Source organism: Nipponia nippon, unplaced genomic scaffold (genome assembly GCF_047370975.1).
Source record: "Nipponia nippon isolate SJK-2023a ecotype South Korea unplaced genomic scaffold, ASM4737097v1 scaffold_1, whole genome shotgun sequence".
NCBI classification, from domain to species: Eukaryota; Metazoa; Chordata; class Aves; order Pelecaniformes; family Threskiornithidae; genus Nipponia; species Nipponia nippon.
The window spans coordinates 113,836,580-113,856,112 of record NW_028262290.1 but is presented as its reverse complement, the minus strand read 5'-3'; the positions used below and the strand labels follow the sequence as shown (position 1 = coordinate 113,856,112).

The window sequence follows — 19,533 nt, the reverse complement described above, 5'->3', positions numbered from 1 at the left end:
AAAGGAAGGCCCCAGAGCTATGTTCAGGAGGCTGTGATTTTCAAAGTGCCTTAGGCACTCAACTCCGATTAAACATTATTGGGAGCTGGCTGCAAACACCTCTAAACCTCTTTTGGAAATCCTGCATTTGGGCTCCCAAATCAGTATTCAAAACTTCTGGCTTTCATAAAAGCTTCTGGGAGCTCAGCAGTTTTCACGTTTGTTTTTTAAGCAACTAAATATGGACTTCACACTTTTACATTTGACAATCTTAAACTACATGTGTGATTTGCTCAGCTCCCACCTAAGGCTCTACAGCTTACTTGCAAACTAATAATATTAGTATTTAGGTGCTAAAGTGAATACTATAGAACTCTTGGCATGCTTTCCTTGCATTTACAAATCATGTGCCCAATTCAAATGAAATAGTGACTTTCATTAGAAAAGGTAACGGGGAAGGTAACTGTGGTCAAGGAGCACCGTTTTTGAAAACATATTTATCTGTACAAAAAAGGAGGCTGAAAAGGCAACAGCAAGGAAAAGAACATTTTAGCATTCCCCGAGTTTTAATGTACTCTCATAAGGGAAAAAGAAAAAAGTTTATGAAATCATTACCTGTTTTGGCCAATACAGAGGGATAAAAGTCTGAAACACAACTCACTTCTCGTAAGTAGTATGCTGAGTAAAGGTAAGAACCACTTATTGAAATAAGTGGTTGCCAAAAAGTACCTTTCTGCCTTCCACCAAATGCCCCCACTCCCCCAGACAGTATTTAGCCTTTCTAGAAAGGTGATATATATATACACTACTTGGTGGAGGCCAGACAGACAGTCAGCACGCACATCCTGAGCAGCCGGAGAGCATGAGCATATTGGCTGGGCAATTAGCACACTTGTAGCTCCAGAGCAGCCACAGGATATATTGTCTCTAGCTGGGTTTATTATTTGTTGGGATATAAAGGAAATGGGACACAAATCCATAGGAAACCAGGCTCTGTTAGCTCTGGTGCTCATGGAATAGCTTGTTTTATTTTTTCAGGAGATCAGAGCAGTCAATTGAAGTCCAAGATGTCCAGATGTCTGGTCACACTCTTCTGGGCTTGTAGCTAGTTAAGAGTGGCCAAAAAAAATATACTTTAAATTATAACTAAAATTGGTTTGGACACTTTCTAAGTAAGGAGAGAGAGGAAAAAATACAAGTTTACCAGTTAAGGGTGTTCTGGTTGCACATCTATAATTCAAAAATATCTCAGCTTTTTAAAAATAAAATGAAACTTTGAATGCAATTAGCCTATATGCTGAATTAAGCCCTAAATCAAACAGAACACATTATTAACTTTTGAAAACTAGCTACAGAACATGCATAATAGAATTTCATTAGCTTTTCTTTAAAAAATGCATAGCCATAGAGTACTTTCCTCATAACTGCTGCATAGTGCAGCTTGATATAATACACATTACAAGGTGTGGTGTCAAAAACTCCACAGGAGTCTTTATGGTCTATTTCATAAATAAAATAGCTATTCCAATTTGTCCAAATACATATTTATACAGTAGACCATCACAGCTGAAAGGACTGAGGAGGTAAATCATGAACAGCATTCCAGTATGAATAAACAATTGCAGTCTTTTTGTTGATGTATTTCTTCATGGCAAGGAAATAACACAAGAAACAAGACAAGCAGGGGCCTATGTGGTCCTTTAGTCCCACTCCCTGCTCTCACAGGTACCTACAATGCATATCTCTCTCTCTTTTTTTTTTTTTTTTGCTTTGAAGAGTCATCAATTTTTCCAGTATTTCTATAAAAACAAATAAAAAGGATGCAGGACCAGGTGAAAGTACCAGCCTTTTACTCCTAAGGCTGGGTCCAAATGCCCTTGAGTTTGGTTTAGCTCCACTGGTCATTTTGTCAATTAAAAAAAGCTGCAGAATGATTTGTGATGAACGAAATTTTCTGCCCCAAAAGAGGCCTTTACTGCAAATTTAATCATGTGTACTGCTAGACCTAGATGACTGCAGTCTGCTTTGAAAAAACTTCATCCATAAAGCCTCACATGACTTAGGTAAGACTGTGTTAGGATTATTGATCATGATTAAAATACATCTACATGGTTGCAGTAGGAAGCTTTCATACTGCCTGCTGCAATTTCAGCAAGGGCTATCAATTCTTCTTTGTCAAGAACAAAGATTTAACCTCCACTGCAAACTCCCATCTTTGTCTGGAGTTGAGAGCAGTCTGTTAATGTTATTTGAACTCAGGTTTAGTGTTTTCTTTTTCTAATATGAAAATGACCTTGGTCTAACATAGGATTACTAATTTATGGAATTGACGTCAGTGGTGATTTTTCTAAATCAAGCCCAAAAGAGTACATTTCATTACATTTTTACAGCAGGATAAACTAAACTGTTGAATTTTCCACTGGTATGACCACTGTGTTTAATTAGTGATAACTGTACACCAGCCATGGAGCTTAAACAGCAACATGCCAAAACTAACCATAGTTAACTTCGGCAACAGTAGACAAAAGAGACTCTCCAGCCCTTTAGAAGACAAGGTACTTTTTCTCTCTGCAACAAACTGCTTTGAAAAATAATCCTTTGATTTTTTTTTTCAGTTTAAAGTGTATCCTTTAACAACGTGACTGTTTTTGACCCACTTCATAGAAATTGGCTGCATTTAAACTGTACTCAAAGCTCTCCTGTGTACAGTATGTTCTTGTACCTCCTATGTTGTTTTTACTTTGGAAAATTAATATCTGCTGGACCGCCAGAAATGTCTGGTGTGTTAATATGTGGAGAGAGAATCAACATGAGTGGGTGGGTGAGGGAAAGGGCTGTGCATGTACATCTTATCTCATCAGAAATTGGCTGAATTAGCAAAGTTTCTAATTACTATCTGAGATAGTGATCATTACTGAAATACTTATGATTTTGCCTTCTGCCTGTCTTATGTCGTGATGAGATTTACAGCACTTCTGGCACAAAGGTGGAATTAGTTCCTTGCAAAAGGCAACTGTTAAAACACTAATGGTTAGTATTGCTGTATGACAGTGGGTATTTAAGCTCTTTGATTACATTACCTGATAACTCTGGGAACAGCCTTTAATCGTAAAAGCTTAGAATCAGCTCAGCATCATCTCTCCTCCAAACACTAAACAGGTCCATAGTGAGACACCTCTCCAAAAAAAGGACCCCTCTGTTTCACGTGCAACAGAGAAGCGTGCCACTGCGGGACAGTGCAACGAGCCTCCCAGCCTCATGTGCAGCTAGTGCAATGCAGACAGGACCCATAAGAAGAGGCTAAGGGAATAAGGCTGTTTATCCTGAAAGCTTTGGGGAGACCTAAGAGCAGTCTACCAGTACCTAGGAGGAGGTTACTGGGAAGATGGAGCCAGGCTCTTTACAGAGCTGCATGGCAGGAGGACAAGCAACAACGGTCTGCCCTTAATTTCACATGTCTTATAGTCATGACCATTCCCTTCTTACATGATCGAGAAGTTCTGACTTTTTAGGTAATCTGGTTCCTAGATGAGTTATTTTTACTTTGAAGAAATCTATTTTTTGCCTTCTTCTCCCATGAAACAATTATCACAAATCATCATTCTCTGGCAGCATTTCTGAAGGAGTCACTATACTGTCTTCTTTTTAACCCCTTACAGTAGAGAGTCTCTAGTGCTTTGAGGGAATGGCTGGCCCCATTATTTTCCTCCCCCTCTCATGTTACAAAAGAACACATGAGAAAGGTTAAATGAGACTGAAATACAAGAACAGAAGCAAGATAGAGATCGATAAATTCATGACACTAATACCATGTCATGTTTGAGCAGAAGTCTATGCAAATTTCTTCTCCCTTGAAACTGAGCTAACATGAAATCAACTGCTGGTCAGTTGAATCCTCTTTCATTTCTCCCTCTGCTCACTATTATTTCAAGTGTTTCTGAGGTTGCCACTTGTATTTAATTTCATTTTTATACTGAAGACTTGCAAACTAGATTTATTTTATCACAAGTTACATGTTTCAAAATAATTGAGCTGCAGAGTGGAAAAACAGGTATTTAGCATATGGAATTTGTGCAATCCAAGAGCACCTAGAATTGAGTTGATCAGCAAAACCAATTTGATTTTAGACAAAAGCATAGGAAATACTCTCCTTAAAAACCTGTTCTTTCAGAAGCTTTCCTATAAATCATAAAACCCCATTTTAGCAGTCTGTCCCTATTTGGTAAAATACTTAAACATGTCCTGAAGGAAATACGTAATTGCATCCTGTTAACTTCAGTGAAGACAGGTCTCCCTGTTGACTTAAATAGGATAAGCTTAAAGGTAGTATTTGTGTAAGTGCTTTGCTGACTAGGAGAGAACACAAGTGATATCATAAGATGATAATTCCTGAAGTGAAGAGTAAAGGGATAAAAAGGTGATGGTTGAGCTAAACATCATACAGACAGAAGGATAGCTTTCTATTGTACTTCCCACTGCTGCCCCAGACTGTGTCTCAGATTCTGCACACCTTTTTTTAACTCTCACAAATCATCTGCAAAGGTGTTGGATTATATATACACATAGCTGGGCTGTTATTTACAGATATAAAGGGTACCCAGTCCTAAAAGTTACAACTCTATTCATTTGCTTATTTTATTAGCTACAAATTTCACAGGCCAACTATATCCTTCAAAAAGCAGCACATCAGATTTGACAAAAATAGTGTCATTTCAATAAAATAAAATAAAAATAAAATACCCAGGCATTTTATTTTAAATTTACAGATTTATAGGAGGCAAAATCTGTGGCCAGCAATAACCACCTGCCCTTTAGCCACCTCTAAAAAGAAGGCAGAAAAGCAAACATATTTCTATTATATTTATTTTCTCAGAAAGAATAAAAAAGAATTCAAAGAATTTCAAGAAAGAACTTACTTTCAGTGCAAATAGGACAGCATCCTTTTCTGTTCAGGATTTTACCCTAATTGGGAGAAAGACAGGCTGATTTAATGAAAGAGTTTTTCGAGCAATGACTGTGTTATGTTGTAAGGCTGGATAAGCCTTTGAAAATAGTTCAAGTTGTGTTTGAACTCAATGCCCTGGTTACAGCTTCAAATATCAGGTGCTAAAAACAGACAGAACTATTCAAAGAGCTTCCTGGCAGTCTTATAAGAAATGAAATACTAAAAGGGTTCTCTGTTACCACTTTTCTCTTCAGAAAGAGTGTGAGAGATTTTTGGACTCATGTATTCACGGATATCTAAAGCAGACTAGTCATTGGGTTAACAAGATCGCTACCTTTTCCCCCACCTCCCATAATATATACATTTCCTATGCACACCCTTTTAGTCACCACACACAGGCAATCTGCTCCGCACCCACCTCCAGACTCCCCCCAAATCATTTGTTTTTCATACAAAAATGAATGAAGGTAGGAGGCACTGGTAGAGATCTAGTTTGACCAGATTTCTTTCATGGCTAAATCTTGTGGTATCTCTCACCAAATCATATTACCAATCATGGATCAATCTCCCCAGTGAAGTAAATGGGCATGCATCCAAGGATGTGCAATGTCTAAAAGCAAACAATTTGGTCTAGTCATAGTTATATGGACAAAAGGTTCGAGTCTTTATTTACGACTCTGCCCAGGTCAATTTTATTTATGGTTGTGTCTTATACAAGGCTGGCTAGAAGCAGAAGACATGCCTCTGTGTACATACATTCATGTTCCTTTTCAGTCTTCATCGAATTAAAAGATGTTCTATCTGATTTTACTTAAATTCCCTAAAGCTAACTGTCAAGCGAGAGGATAAGCCTGGAAAATTTCAGACTGAACTATGTGTTTTTCTAAGGAAAAACTGGCGTGGGTTATAACAGAACTTATGGTGATATTGGAGCTTACCCGCATTCCCATACAGGGAAGGAAGAGGCATATGGAGCTGTGCTGCTCCCCAGCACCGACCTTTTGCTCCAACAGTAGTTGAACACAGAGAAAGTCCCATTTGTGAGACCACTGCTCCTGTGTCCCTCCAAGCAGGTGAGCAAGGAGCAGCCAGCAAGAGCGAGCAAATGGAGCTGTGCTGCTCTGTCCACTCAACAAACTCAACAGTGCAGAAAAGCTTGTGAAGACAAACAAGAAATAGGTGGCAGGTATCCGCAGAGAGCGGGGAAGTGGGCAGAGGCAGCAAGCCCTATTGCTGTCTGCCTTGCCTTCTGCCTACAGCACTGCCAAGCTTTGACAATGTGCATGGGGAGAAATGAACTCCAAGTACCTGCCAGCAGACTGGAGTGGAGAGCGCTCCGTCCTGCTCATGCTTGATGTACCCAGATGGCATGAACAAGAGCTTGGTGATGAGTGTGCTTGGGCTCATCATCCACAGGGCATAAAAGTTCAGTGTAAGCTTGTCTTTGAATGTGCAACTGCATGTGAACAGACTTGAGGCACATCTGGACTTGAGAAAAGGGTTGGGTCAGTTTTTCACTGGCAGTGTGGCAATGCTTAGATGTTTGTGTGACCACCAGGCCCCAGAGCAAAGAGAATAGCTGAGGACCAGACTGCAACAGTGAGACCTACCAAGCACCTGCTAGGACAAAACCCCTTAAAGGAGGAACTGTTAAAACTGCACCAAAGTAGGGAGCTTGGCAACACTTATTTGTACAAATGGAAGACGTGCAGCTGAATGCCACACACTGCACTGCACAGCCTTACCTCTCCGTTTCAATAAAAGAGTTGAAATCATCAGCCGAGCTGGAAGTGGCAAGAATTCAAGTGAAATTGGAATCTCCAAGGCAGCCTGCTGAGACTGGTTACTTGAGCCACCATGTTGGCCTGAGATCCTGTTTTTGTCTTGTAGAATAAGGAAACCCATTATTGCTAACATGTGCTGCAAGAGTTCGTTAGCATTGAGGGTTCCCTTAGGAGTGGGCTAAGTGATGTGATCCCATTTTTCCCTATGAATATTTATAAGCAGACCACATTTGAGTCTATTTATTTTCTGGGATTTTTCTTCTTTTTTATGAGGTTTTCAATTTTATGTCTGAGGTTTTTATATTCTATTTTTTCAAGGCAAGACTAATTGTGGGGGGGAAGGGGGTTGTTTGGTTGTGCAATAGCAACAGCTGTTGTTTTTTTGTGCCTCATTTGGCACTAGAGTAAAAACAGCAACTTTTTGTTTGTAATAATAACAGATGTGTATAACATTAAATGCAGTCTGTGCTAGAGATGGGAGAACGTGTTCTGAATAAATTTTCAACTCACTTGAAGTTCACGGGTTCAAAATTTACCCACAGAATCGAACTCTGCAAATGTCTTCACATGCCGTGAATTTAATTCTATTAACTTTTGCACAGCCTTGGAGCTCAGAAAAGGCCATATGCTGTAAAATTCACCAGGCTGTACTCTAGCAGTACAAAAAGAGACATGTCCATGACCACTGACCATTACCACAGGCTTCCATTGTTAGTTGGGAATGCAAAGGCGTAAGGAGAGGAGGTGAGGCGGAAAATTATAAGGACGGGTAATCGGAAAGGAGATGGCACAAGGCAAAAAAGAGGCTGGAGCAGGGCTAGGGCAAGTGATTAGCAAACTAGGTAAGAAAAGGTCTAAAGGATCTCTGAAACTCAGTCTTTCCAAGTGTTGAGATTACTCCCTTTCTATAAAGTATTTAAGCACGTGTTTAAGCACACGTGGAGGGCCTACTAACTTCAGCAGGACTAGACGCACGCTTAATAGCTTTGCTGGATGGGGGTCAGAGTGTACTGCACCTTGCAGGCTGACACTCCAGGTAACTGAGAGAGGGAATATCTATGCGGAGTCAGCGGTCAGAAAGTAAGAAACAGAAACCGCAAGCCACAAGGCTTACTAGAAGCCCAAGGAGGACTGATTTTTCTATAAATACGACAGGAGGGATTGAATTTGCAAGATGTATTCCCTCCACTGCAGATGAAAAGAAGCTAAGAAAGACACTTCCTGCAATTACTGATACAGGATTAAGTGCTCCAAAAAGAAAAGAATAAAAGAAACAGAAAAATGTGCCTAGCCCTATGAAGAAAATGAAAGAAATGGCAGGAACAGTCTTCAAAAACATGTCAGCCTGCCACCAACACATTGAATAATACAAATGGTTTAACGGTATTGGAAATTACTGCAGAATTACCACTTTGAAACCCATCCTTTCAAGAGATAATTGGCAAAAATCTATGTTGATAAATGAAATAATATTCCATCACAAAAAAAAAAAAACCAAAAAACCACAATATCATGCAAAGAGTATTAAGACTACATGGTAAATCATTTAAGTCAAGGAATAATATTGCAAGTTTCTTGTGAATCTTCACTCCTTTTACACTCAGTTGTGTGTACCATAACACAGTTTTAATGAGATAACTTTATGTGGCCTGACACCCTAAGGGACACTAAACAGCATTTATTCCACAGCAGTCTTCAATAGTCAGTAGAGACTGCTTACTGCCAGAAATATTGTGAAGAGAGAAAAGAAATGGAGTTCCCACCCCTACAGTTTGCAGAGATAGCAGCATAACTCTATGCATGATATCCAGACTTTCAGTATCAGAATCACTAATATATCTTTATCTTAAATAATGTGGTGTGTTTAATTAATGTTTATAGATTTGTGACAGAATCTCATCAAAGAAAGTGGAGCACACATGAAAAGTTAAAGATTTAAATCCATTAGCATACATTATCTGCTTTAAAATTACTTGGTACCCACTTGGAATAGGAAAATAAATCTCACTCTAGAGTTTACATTCTTTCTCCTGCTTGTCCTTCCAATTTAGCTTGGAAGAGCAGAAATGTAATGTGTACCTTTGGAGGAGGGTGGGTTTGCGTGCAGCTTGCTGTAGACTCCATTTTAAGGTGGGGAGCAGGCTGACTGGTTAGATACTGGAGGGAATGGTGCGGCAGGGTAACAAAGCCGGTCTTTTCAGCCCTAAGGACCTTGACTGAGGACTCAACTCAGAGGTCTAGGGCAGTTTAGGACTTCACGTTAACCTTGGAGCAGGTTGTGTAGCAGTGCTGAACGAGTTAATCCTCAGGACTGCAGATGGTGAATTTTTACCCACCACTATTTTAATTTTAGAAGCCACTTCAAGTGATCATCTCAATACTTAAATTTATATATGAGTACTGCTGAAGTGGTGTATTTCACTTAAGATCTATATTAAGCCATATTAGTTATCTGATCTCAGAAGTATCTTAAACGTTTGAAATGTGTCAGCACAGGGAAAATATAAACGAGAGGCAGTGTGTGCCAGGTTCTCGGCCAACAAAGAATTTGAAGAGACCTGAAGGGTCCAAGCTCTCACCTCTTGCTTATACTGTGAATGGCCTGAACAAACCTGATTGCCATGAGCCACATCAGGTTCCCAGAAGAGCAGCTCCATTTGTTCACACTTCCCAAGATGTACGCAACATCTCACATGAGGCCTGTTAACAGAACTGCCCTCTGCCCTGAGTGTCAGAGTGACAGGAAAAGGATGTCCCCTCTTCTGAGGGTGCAAGCATCGCTCTTGAGCCCACTGGCACAGCAAGACAGGGAGCGCCAAGGTACAGGCTCTGTATTCTACCACCGCTTCTGGCTGTCAAAAGTTCACATGTATAAAATTTTACAAACTAGAGTTTGTCATTTAAAATTTTATACCTAGGTGTCTGTGACTCATATTTTCCCCACTGGCTTCCAGAATGGAGAAGGAAACACTGAGAAGGTGTAATACTAACGACTTGGCACTCTCTTCTGCAGTTCTGTTCAAAGATCTGCCCCTACATGAGGTGCTATTTAGAGCTCCCTCTTCTGAAAGCTTGAGCCATTAAAACAAAATAATTTGCCAGTGACAGAAATCCAACAAACAAAGGCTGACTTTAGCTCGAGGTTTCAAGTAATGCTAATATTTGAAGCAATTAAGTAAAGTTACAATTACACCACTCTTTGAGTTCACTTCAGACTTTCAAACAAAAAATACTCAGGCTGCAACCTTAGAGAAAGCGGCATGGATTGATTGAAATAATTTGCTTTGCTTTGTCTAATTTACATTTTCAACCAAGTATTAAGCCTCATGTGCACTGAAAAAAGCAAGTACAACAAACTCCTGTGGCTTGCCTTAACAATATGCATGCTCTTGAAATATTAACGTAGTCATCTCACCACTCTATAAAGCTATTAAATACATGTGAAAGAGATGTTCCGGGGCCGATACTTGGGACAGAGAAAGTTAAAGGGAGGAGGAGAAAAGGAGCACAGAGTCTTCAGAGCAAAGACAGAGGCAGGAAGCCCATATTCAGGGTAGTAGTAGCACACTTGGGGAACACGAGCCTAAATTAATATGCCAGAAGAGCCCTGCTTTTCCACTGCCATGCACACACTTCCACTTACACTGAGAAAGATAATGGTGGAGAAAAAAAGAGAAGACAGCTCTGTTCTTTTAAAAAACTCACATGAGGACAGCTGCTGACTGGAATGCACTGTTTCTTGCGACACTCTGTCTTGCCTTTCACACAAGCACAGATGGTGCAGTTCACAGAGGACCACATCTCTCCATCCTGCAAGAGGGAACATGATATAGTATCAGCTGGGGTGGCAACAGGAAGCTATTTCAGCAATGTATCATTGCACAAGAAAGGATGACTTTCCCTGTTGGCATTGTGTCATTGTTTAGTCTAAATTATTTTGAGGTGTCTGTCCATGGACAGTCGGATTAAAGAGAAAGATCAAATTCAGCAGGGTTTTCTTCCCTTTGGCCCTCTAGGTCAGAAATTCATTTTTCCAAGACTAACCAAATCACATTTGTTTTTTTCACCAGTGTTCTGATTATTTGCATTGTTTTCTCTCCAGTATATGTCTAAGATGTGATCACACCTACCATAAATTTTCATTTAAGCTCACATAATTAGAAAAACCTGATTCATTGGGTTGAGTGACGTCTTTAAGTTGTTGCACGTGAAAGTATTTGATTAAGATGTCAGCATATAGTGAATTTATTCCCAGATGCAGCATCATTTTGACTTAGGGCAGGAATGGTCAAATAATGAATTCTAATTTAGATTACTTACAGCACTTTCACAGATACTTGATCTGCTAAACATCTGAAAATGTTTAGAAGAGATACAGTGCTGAACTTCTCAAATGCAAAGACAGTCTATGTACAGCTCAAAGTATTAGGTGCAAAGCAAAATATGCCTCATGGTCTTGTCCCCACTTACTTGGGAAGGATTGCTTGTGGAACTGCCCTGGCTCCTTTTTACATAGTGTTGCATTTGCCAAGTGTGGTTCCTAAAACATTCTGTCTCACCCACTTACAGTCTTGTGCTAGCCCACTTAGAGCCAAAATGTGCATGTTTTCTGTTTACAGGGCTGCTGTGAAGGAAGGGTGAGGATAGACCTGACAGGAACAGGCAGTCCAACCAGACAGCTGTGAACAATTACGTGCCCACCTCAACATGATGTTCTGACCAGAGAGAAAAACAGACTATATCTGAAATGCCAAGGAGCCTAACTTATTCACCACAGCATGCTTGGTCAAAGGCTGTTTCTCCCCTGTCTTTTGTTTCCAGGCCATGTTACGATTGCCTAGCGTTCCTCATGCAGCACGTGTTCTTGTGGGCCTCTAATGACTGCTCTCCAAGCATCTGCTAAGGTACCAGAATATATCACAGCTGACTGCATGCAGCTACCCTGATGTTTTGTCTCACAGATGCTTTTGTACAGGAGTGCAAAAACATTCACTGTGCCCATTCTACCTGTGTTAGACCATTAACTTCAACAGAGCGACGCTGGATTTACCTTTTTGCATACGAAGCCAGAAATGGGTGTACTGTCTCGTTAGTTTTTCTTACTCCATATAATACTTAGTAATATAATAAAATCTTCACAAGAAGCAGAATATTTTAGTTGGGTGCCTAAGAAGCAGGCATTTGTTCCTGAAGCACAATAGCACCAGTGTGAAAGTGCCAATCAGATGGAGTATAGTCTCAGCGTACAGTAGGTTCACATGTAATTTCCAGAATAAACACTTCAGCTATGTACACAAAAGATGGAATAAACGGGAAGCAATTCTGGCTGAGCAGACCAAGTATTCACAACGGATTTAACATTTGATCTGATTCAAGGGTCTTTTAATTCACAGATGGCCCATGAGGTGACAGAATCTTTTTCTGACACAGTGTGAAAAAAGCTGCACCACTTGGAAAAACAAACAAGGCCTTAGCAATAGCAGAAGTGTTCTGCGGGGAATCCCTTGTGATTTCAAAATATTGGGTGAGAGTGCAGTAGGTAACAGTTATTACATGGCTATCCCAATATAAGATGTCAAGGGTCCTGTCCTCAGCAGAGACATGAAATGTAGTAAATCAAGATGGGTAACTTCCAGCCAAGATGAACTTTGCACAGCTCCTGTTGGCTCAGCTATGGAAGAGACTCTTTGGCTCAGCAGATAAAGCCTACATACCACTCAGAATATCTTCTCCATTAATATCAGTGGTTTTTTGGGAAAGCAGAGCATTACTCTCTCTTACTATAAATGCATTACTTGTCATGAAACAGCAGCTTGAATCTCTGCGTACAGAGAGAGAGACAACATGCCATGTCAAGGAGGAACTAATCTTTAACTGCGGTGTATCAGCAGAATTTATACAAACCCAGAAAAAAAATAGCATATGGCAAATTTTGCAAAGCTTTGCCTCTGAGTTGTTCCACCATCAACCAGGATGGTGAGGATGCTGCTAAAAAACAAGCCACAATACGAATTTACAGTAAACTCATGCTGTTTCAGCTGTTGCAAGGGCATCTATTCTTGAGCCACATCTGAAACTTTACCTGGAAGATCTTATTGCCAAATTTGCACACTTTCACTTCCTCAGGAGAGATATATGAGACACACTCCTTGCAGCAGTGGTCTTTGTTTTTATTGCATTCACCGGAAAGTAAGCACCTCTTCTTACATATCACTGTTGAATCCTAGGTAAAAGGACAAAAGGAAATCATTAAATCATCACCAAGATGTTTGTGTTCCTGTGCATCCTTGCCATAACATTTCTGCTTGCTCAGTCATTGCATCCACCCAAGCTACAGCCCAACTGCTTTGAATAGGTCAGCTCAGAGAAAATAAAAATTATTTACTGCATTAAGGGAATCTTTCATGGTCTGTGAAGCTAAAGCCCAGCTTGTACTTCCATTGGCGTGCAAAATCTTACTGATTTGGTGGCACTTTCATTTTTTGTGCCTAGGTGCAAAAGTGCAAGTGGTCACAGTCATGTTAGAGGAACTAAAAAAAAATCACTGCCCTTCAGCAGAGATGTGGTAATTCACCATTTAGAAACTCCTCTTCCACTGTAATGCAAACTTAAAGAGGATCACATAATCTGAGTAACTTCATTTTGCATCACACAGAGTCAGGCATCATGTCTTAGCTGAGGCAGTCAGTAATTTTTTAAACTTTCCTAGCACAACTGCACGTGCACTTCAGATCAGATTCTTGGGGACCACACAAGATGCCAAAGAAGAACAGTATCAGGGCTTACAGTTCCACAGCCCTACAAGTTACTGCTAAGCCAGACAACCAGCAGCGCACAATACCAAAGCACTGTGGACTTACCTTGCATGTACACGTTGTGCAGTTGTCATAAATAAATGAGGACCCATTATCATACACATTGCTGTGAAAGAGGCAGCTTCCAAATGGGAGGTCAAACACTTTCCTCTGTCCTGAATATAAATAAACAGTAATAGAAACAGAATGTGGTTGAAAAGATGCCATATTGTCAACAAAAATAGTAGGGCTTATTGTCACCAGATCAAATTCATGTGCAATGTGTCATTTGCTATGTGTTTCCATTTTGGTGTGAAAAAAATATGTACTTTTAACAGTTCACTGTTCTTCTAGCACACATTCATCTGTACAAACTCTACCGTGGGAGGGAATATAAATATGATTTATGGCGTGTTTATATTGGAAAAATCTTTCTTCTCCTTCTCATCATAAAGTGCACAGTGCAGCTAAAGGAATAAAAAGTAAGCACTGCAAACTCTTAGGCTAGGTACACTTAAACTAGTTCAAACAGTCTTTAACTTAATGCAATAACTTATCAAATAAAGTAGCCTTAACTGGTTTTAGCATATCTACCTCAGGGGTTCACAGCAGCCAAACTGAATCAACTCAGTGACACTGATGCAAAAACAACATAGGTGCTGTCAGGTCTCATTAAGATAGCTTGATGCACCATGTTCACACAAGGGTGCAAGAAATACAGGCATTTGCATCGTTTATGAGCAGAATGAGGGCAACACAAGATATGTCGTTTCCATAACCCATAAAATATTTGGGTTTCATGAGAACGAGGCAAGGTTTAGAGCACTATACAGGGAAAGCAGCATCGATATCAAATCCTTCCTGAAGTCCTGCAATCCAAGTTGCAAGACACTTTGTGGTTCTGCAAGCTTCTCTTATTCCTCAGCCTCTTTCCTAGTAGATTATTTAAAACAAGTGACCATTATGATACATAAACATGTGCTCTTTACAAAAACTCACATGAAATCACTATACTTATCTTCCTGGTTTTGAATACCTTCCCCTGTTTACTTTTGGTGGCAGCCAACTAATACGTTCTTTTATGAGTGGCTGCCAGTCTCCCAGCTTATCATTTCTGAGGTCTGATGTTAAACAGGCATCAATTCCAAGGTAGGGAATGGCCACTATAAGTACACACAAGAAGTCACTAAGTACTAGGCCAATACTTTAGCTCTCAAACCCCCAGGTCTTGGCACACTGTCATTCCTTCCCTTTTCAATAATTCTTGATACATGTAGAATAGCTTAAAAGAAAAAGGTTCCATTTCCCTCTGAGATATAAGCAAACCAAAGGGCAAGCACACAGCAAAATCCATTGGATTAGCCTTGAGTTTTTACAAATCTAATGTTAAAATAAGTATTAAGCAAAAGTTAAGAAATAATTGCTATTGTTCAGTTAGACACAATTTGAACATCTCTCTCTTGCAAATTATCTACCTTGGACTAATTTGTGCCTGCATAACTAGCCTTCCTTTTACTGAATGTGAGTCTTCCTGAAAAGGCTTAATTTCTCTTACAGGACTGACATAAGAAATTAGTTGAGGATGCTCAGTAGCCCTAAAAGGAATGGCTCTACATCCATGCACCACTTATGGGCAAAGCCTAGCCATAGTCCTGCCTGTAGCAACACTTCCACTGCTCTATGTGAGGCCAGGACTTCAGCTGCATAACTTATGTCAACAAGTGAATAAAAGTCCAGCTCGCTCTCACACCATTTTGCCATGTCTTGCAAACCACCCAGTGCAACTCCAGGTGGCCAGCTCAGTTCAAATAGTTAGTAAAAAACCACTGACAAAGGAGCTACCACTTTAAAAGACGTGGTGGTGAAGATATTGGCTTAATGATTGGCTTTGCTGGCTCATAACCACTAGTTAAACTAATAATTCAAGTCCCAGTAGAGTCCACTGCATTCTTCTAAGCTATATACGCTGAGTATCAGGAATTCAATTGCAGGGAGGTCCTCCACATGATACTTTAAAAACGATGCCTCAGCATCCCTGAAAACATTTCTCTTTCCCAACTGCCATGCAGTGTGCTAGACATCCTTTGGCTCTACCTCTGCTCCAAAACTTTTAACACTTCCCTGTGAATAGACATTATCTATTTACAGGTATATGACATGCTTTAGAGTGAAGATCATAGAAAATGAAAATCATTAGTATTAGTGAACTCATTTACAGGCATTTATAAGAGGGAAATAAGAATCTGTAGAAAAATCCCCATGAAGCAGTCAAAAATTAAAGCTGTGTTTTGAATGCCTAGATCAAGGAGGGGAAGGTTCAGTTGGGAAAAGCATGGGGTGGAGAGGACAAGGGGAGTTTACAGAAGGAAAGGAAAAAAGTCCTCAGCCAAAACAGAAGCTCAGTATTTGGACTGTTCTCCTCTCCATTTCATTCCTCTACTGTATTACTCTCTGGTGCTGCGGTTAAATGTTCCAGGCAGATATTTATCTGTAGCGCTTCTCAATTAGCAAATAAATAAATAAATAAATTCAGGTTTGTTTCAAGCAGTCAAAAATGTTAAGTATTATGAGAAGCTGGAACTCTCTATGGCTTGCTACCTCCAAGACTAGACCTCTCTGTACCCCTAAACCTAGCCCTGGAAACAGGCTTTGGATAGTAGTAAAGATATAGTCAAAATGACAAAAAGTTTCTGTTGAAGAACTGGGAGTTATCAGCTCTGAAAATTTTCCAAACCTGGTTAGAACCTCATAGACCAAATTAAAGCTAATTTACTTGGTAGGATGTAAGTGCTCCTTGTTTATGAAATAGAGGAACACATGCAGAGGAACATTAACCTGTGGGATCTGTGGACATGGTAAGAGCAAAATAAGGACTCTCAAAAGTCACTGCCTTACTTGGCATGACTGGGAAGAACTAGCCCTTCTTAGAGGCCTCTGACTTACTCCTTTAAAATGTGTTGGAAAGACATAATTGAAAATATTCCTGGCTGAAACTGTGATTCCACCTTAAGAAGGCAACCATGAGGCAGACTCCTGGGTCCCTGGCCTCTCTGACAACAGCTTCCAAGAATGCAATTTCAGTCCAGAAGTTTCCTCTGACCTGCATTTCCTCAAAACAAAGAATGCAAATGCACACTTGAATAAAAATATGAGAGGGTGAGGCTTTTTTCTTGTGGCAAATTCCAATGAAATATTTCTGCCCGCCTCAACCTCCTTTGTAAAACATGTGTAATGAAGGTGGGAAACATCTCTATATTTGTCTCTCTAAACAAGCCAACTGGTCTATGCTCAAATGCTCTTCTGTGGCTGGTTGCTTAGTACTACCCATCACAACCCTACACACTGACCCCAAGTACCTGTTTAAACCTGTAGATTATAAACTTCACTGAGAAATACTGTCTCTTCCACCTCCCAGAATTTATGAGTATTGTGAAATACCCATATAAAAGATGCTATGCAGAAACATATCATATTAATTACAAAATTCCCAAGAAAAAAAATCACTCACCTAAGCATTTGGGGCAACATTGTCCAGCAGGAATGTGACTGAGGTGCTGGGGACATGACAGAATGGGGCAGACTTCTTGGATACACTGTGTCCTGCCACCCTGAAGGAAAATAGGCTCAGTTAGAAAAAAAATAAAGCAAAATGTCAAGTAGATGTGCACACACCCACACAGACTGGTAACAAGTCTTGAAAAGCCTTAGCCAAAGCAGTATTTGCCAACAGAAATTTCTGCTTGCATCAGGCATACAAGGAACGTGTACAATTGTCCTTCAACACTTTCTATATTGCTTGCAGAGACCTTGGATTATTCATATTTTTTTCATTCTCTCAAGCAATGAATGTAATAGTTGAAGAAACAGCATCTATCTTATTTCTTGGTGTGGATATGAGAAAACCAGGGAGAATAAAGTCATTATCCATCAACCTTTCCGGATGTTCAAAAAAGTTATTGAGCAATTTTTTACATTACTCTTCACCTCCTGTGCCGTGCCCTTCTAGGCTTGTCTGGGACAGGGATTAAGTGCTGAAGCAAGATGAGAGCAGGTGTTCTTCCACTATGTCCATGACCTCAGAAACCAAATAAGCCAAAATCACTTAAGAAAGCACATTCTTGTTAGCCTCCAAGTCCAACTATGCAAACCCAGAAGGTCTGCTTTCTTCAGAGGACTGAAAACCAAGAGGGTATATGAAATTTTGAGAATGAATGTGGCAAAAAAAAGAAAACAATAAGCAACCTGGACTGGATATATCGTGGTGTATCAACGAATATCAGAAAGAAAGAGAGGCAAAAAGCACAGTAAAGATTAAAGCACAGAATATATGTCTAAGACTAAGTCAGTGAAAAGAGATCTTTGTTCTCATTCTGCTCTGTTGCCTGATTACCTCACCGTGCTTATAGAATACTGTGTGGCGCTCTGGACCATCTACCAGCACATGCTCCATATGCTCATGAGAAGTCCAGGTTGTTAAACTTTAAAAATCAGTCCACCTTTGTCTTAGCAAGAGAAGTCAGCCCTTTTCATCTAGCTGCCCTGCCTTATTTATCACTCAGAGATGCAGGCTCATCCCAACACTAAGCTTTGTGTTCCTGGATGCTGTAATGGAAGACTTATGAACAGTCTCCTCCCACCTACATGCTGGATGGCTCTTGGGGCTCCCTGGGGAAAGACGGAAAAAGCTGTTCATTTTGAAGAGCTCTGTGCTTGAAATGGTGGTATGTCATTCCACTCCTAATGGCCTCAGTGAATCATGTAAAAAGCTTTTACATACGGGCAGACCCACATATACACTGTTATACAGAAAATAACGTACTGACTGTACCTCCATTCTATAATAAGTTTTCAGGCACTGAAGTCTACCTGTCCCATGGGGCCACCAAAGCATCCTGAATGCACATGGCTAAGGACTGCTCATAATTCTTTCACTGCGGCATGCAGGAACACAGAGTTTATTGTAGACTGAAATGACTGCTCTAAATTAAGGGTCAGACCAGAAACTTGACAAAACAAAATGAATTCTTCACTGATGTTCCTTATGATGCTCAGGGAATAGCTCTGTGAGAAGAGACACAGGTGCAGAATGAAAGAGAAAATACCAAAGAAAGGCTCCCTGAAGCAGTGCTGTCATTCAGCCCACAGAAAAAGGCTAAGACAAGACAAAGTTCAAACTCTGGTGACAATTCAGAAAATGGGAAAGTGGGGCATGGAGACCTCAGCCAGTCTGGTGACAGGATCAGGGATACATCCATGGAAGATAAAGCAATGCTTCAACACATGGTGAGCACAGGTCCTTTCTTGCAACCTTGCTTCTGTATTTAATACTCACATATCCTATGCCTCTGTGGAACTGCTCTGGAGTCTTGCTTCTCTGACAGATTGAATCAAAGCTCAGGCTTAGAACTTTATTGAGACATTGCCTTGCAGTCTGATGCATAGAATTTTTTTTATATGAAATGTCATGGATAATATGAAATATGTCTTCATTTCATCCCTTCGTTTATAGTTCCTTTTATACTTTTCATAGTGGCTCCTCCTCTGCAAAAAACTAACTCCAGTTGTCTCTCTCTTTATACCCCACTGCTATTCCTGCTTCCAGCTGTAATGCTGCTTTCTAACATCAAACTGCTTTCTAGCTCACTACTGTCCCAGACAGGCTCTTCCAGGCTTAAATATCATGCTAGGGTGCAAGTTCAAAACCAGTCTGAAATAAATCAACCTGTACCATTTAAAGTAAGCATAATTCTACTTGCCCTACAGAGCTTAGAGAGAGAGCTCGTTGGACACTATAAGGAAATGTCAAAACCTACACAGCATTTCTATTTTCTTAAAAGCCTCAGTCATTGCAATTCAAAACTCACAAAGCATTCAGAATACCAGCTTTCAAAGCAGATTAGCTAGTGTTGCCATCACTTTAAATTGCATGGAATAGAGCTGTATAGGAAAGGCAGTGCAACAAAAGTTCAACAAAAAAAGAAAGGGGAAAAGTAACTCTGGAGAGCAAAAAGGTTGGCTCTGGACAACCTAA

At 40.1% G+C, this 19,533-nt stretch overlaps 1 protein-coding gene across 3 annotated transcripts in view; it reads right to left on the bottom strand.

Moving 5' to 3' along the window:
• BMPER (BMP binding endothelial regulator) overlaps nucleotides 1–19,533 on the bottom strand; it is a 158,596-nt gene that overhangs the window by 63,510 nt on the left and 75,553 nt on the right. For 2 of the 3 annotated variants that reach the window (XM_087767642.1, XM_087767634.1), the window contains exons 7-11: nucleotides 17,011–17,110; nucleotides 13,569–13,678; nucleotides 12,791–12,931; nucleotides 10,414–10,518; nucleotides 4,896–4,941 (exon numbers count right to left, since the gene is read on the bottom strand). In XM_087767642.1, coding sequence (XP_087623768.1) covers nucleotides 4,896–4,941; nucleotides 10,414–10,518; nucleotides 12,791–12,931; nucleotides 13,569–13,678; nucleotides 17,011–17,110 — 502 coding nt within the window. The remainder of the gene's footprint in view (nucleotides 1–4,895; nucleotides 4,942–10,413; nucleotides 10,519–12,790; nucleotides 12,932–13,568; nucleotides 13,679–17,010; nucleotides 17,111–19,533) is intronic. The other variant, XM_087767645.1, reaches the window with a different exon arrangement.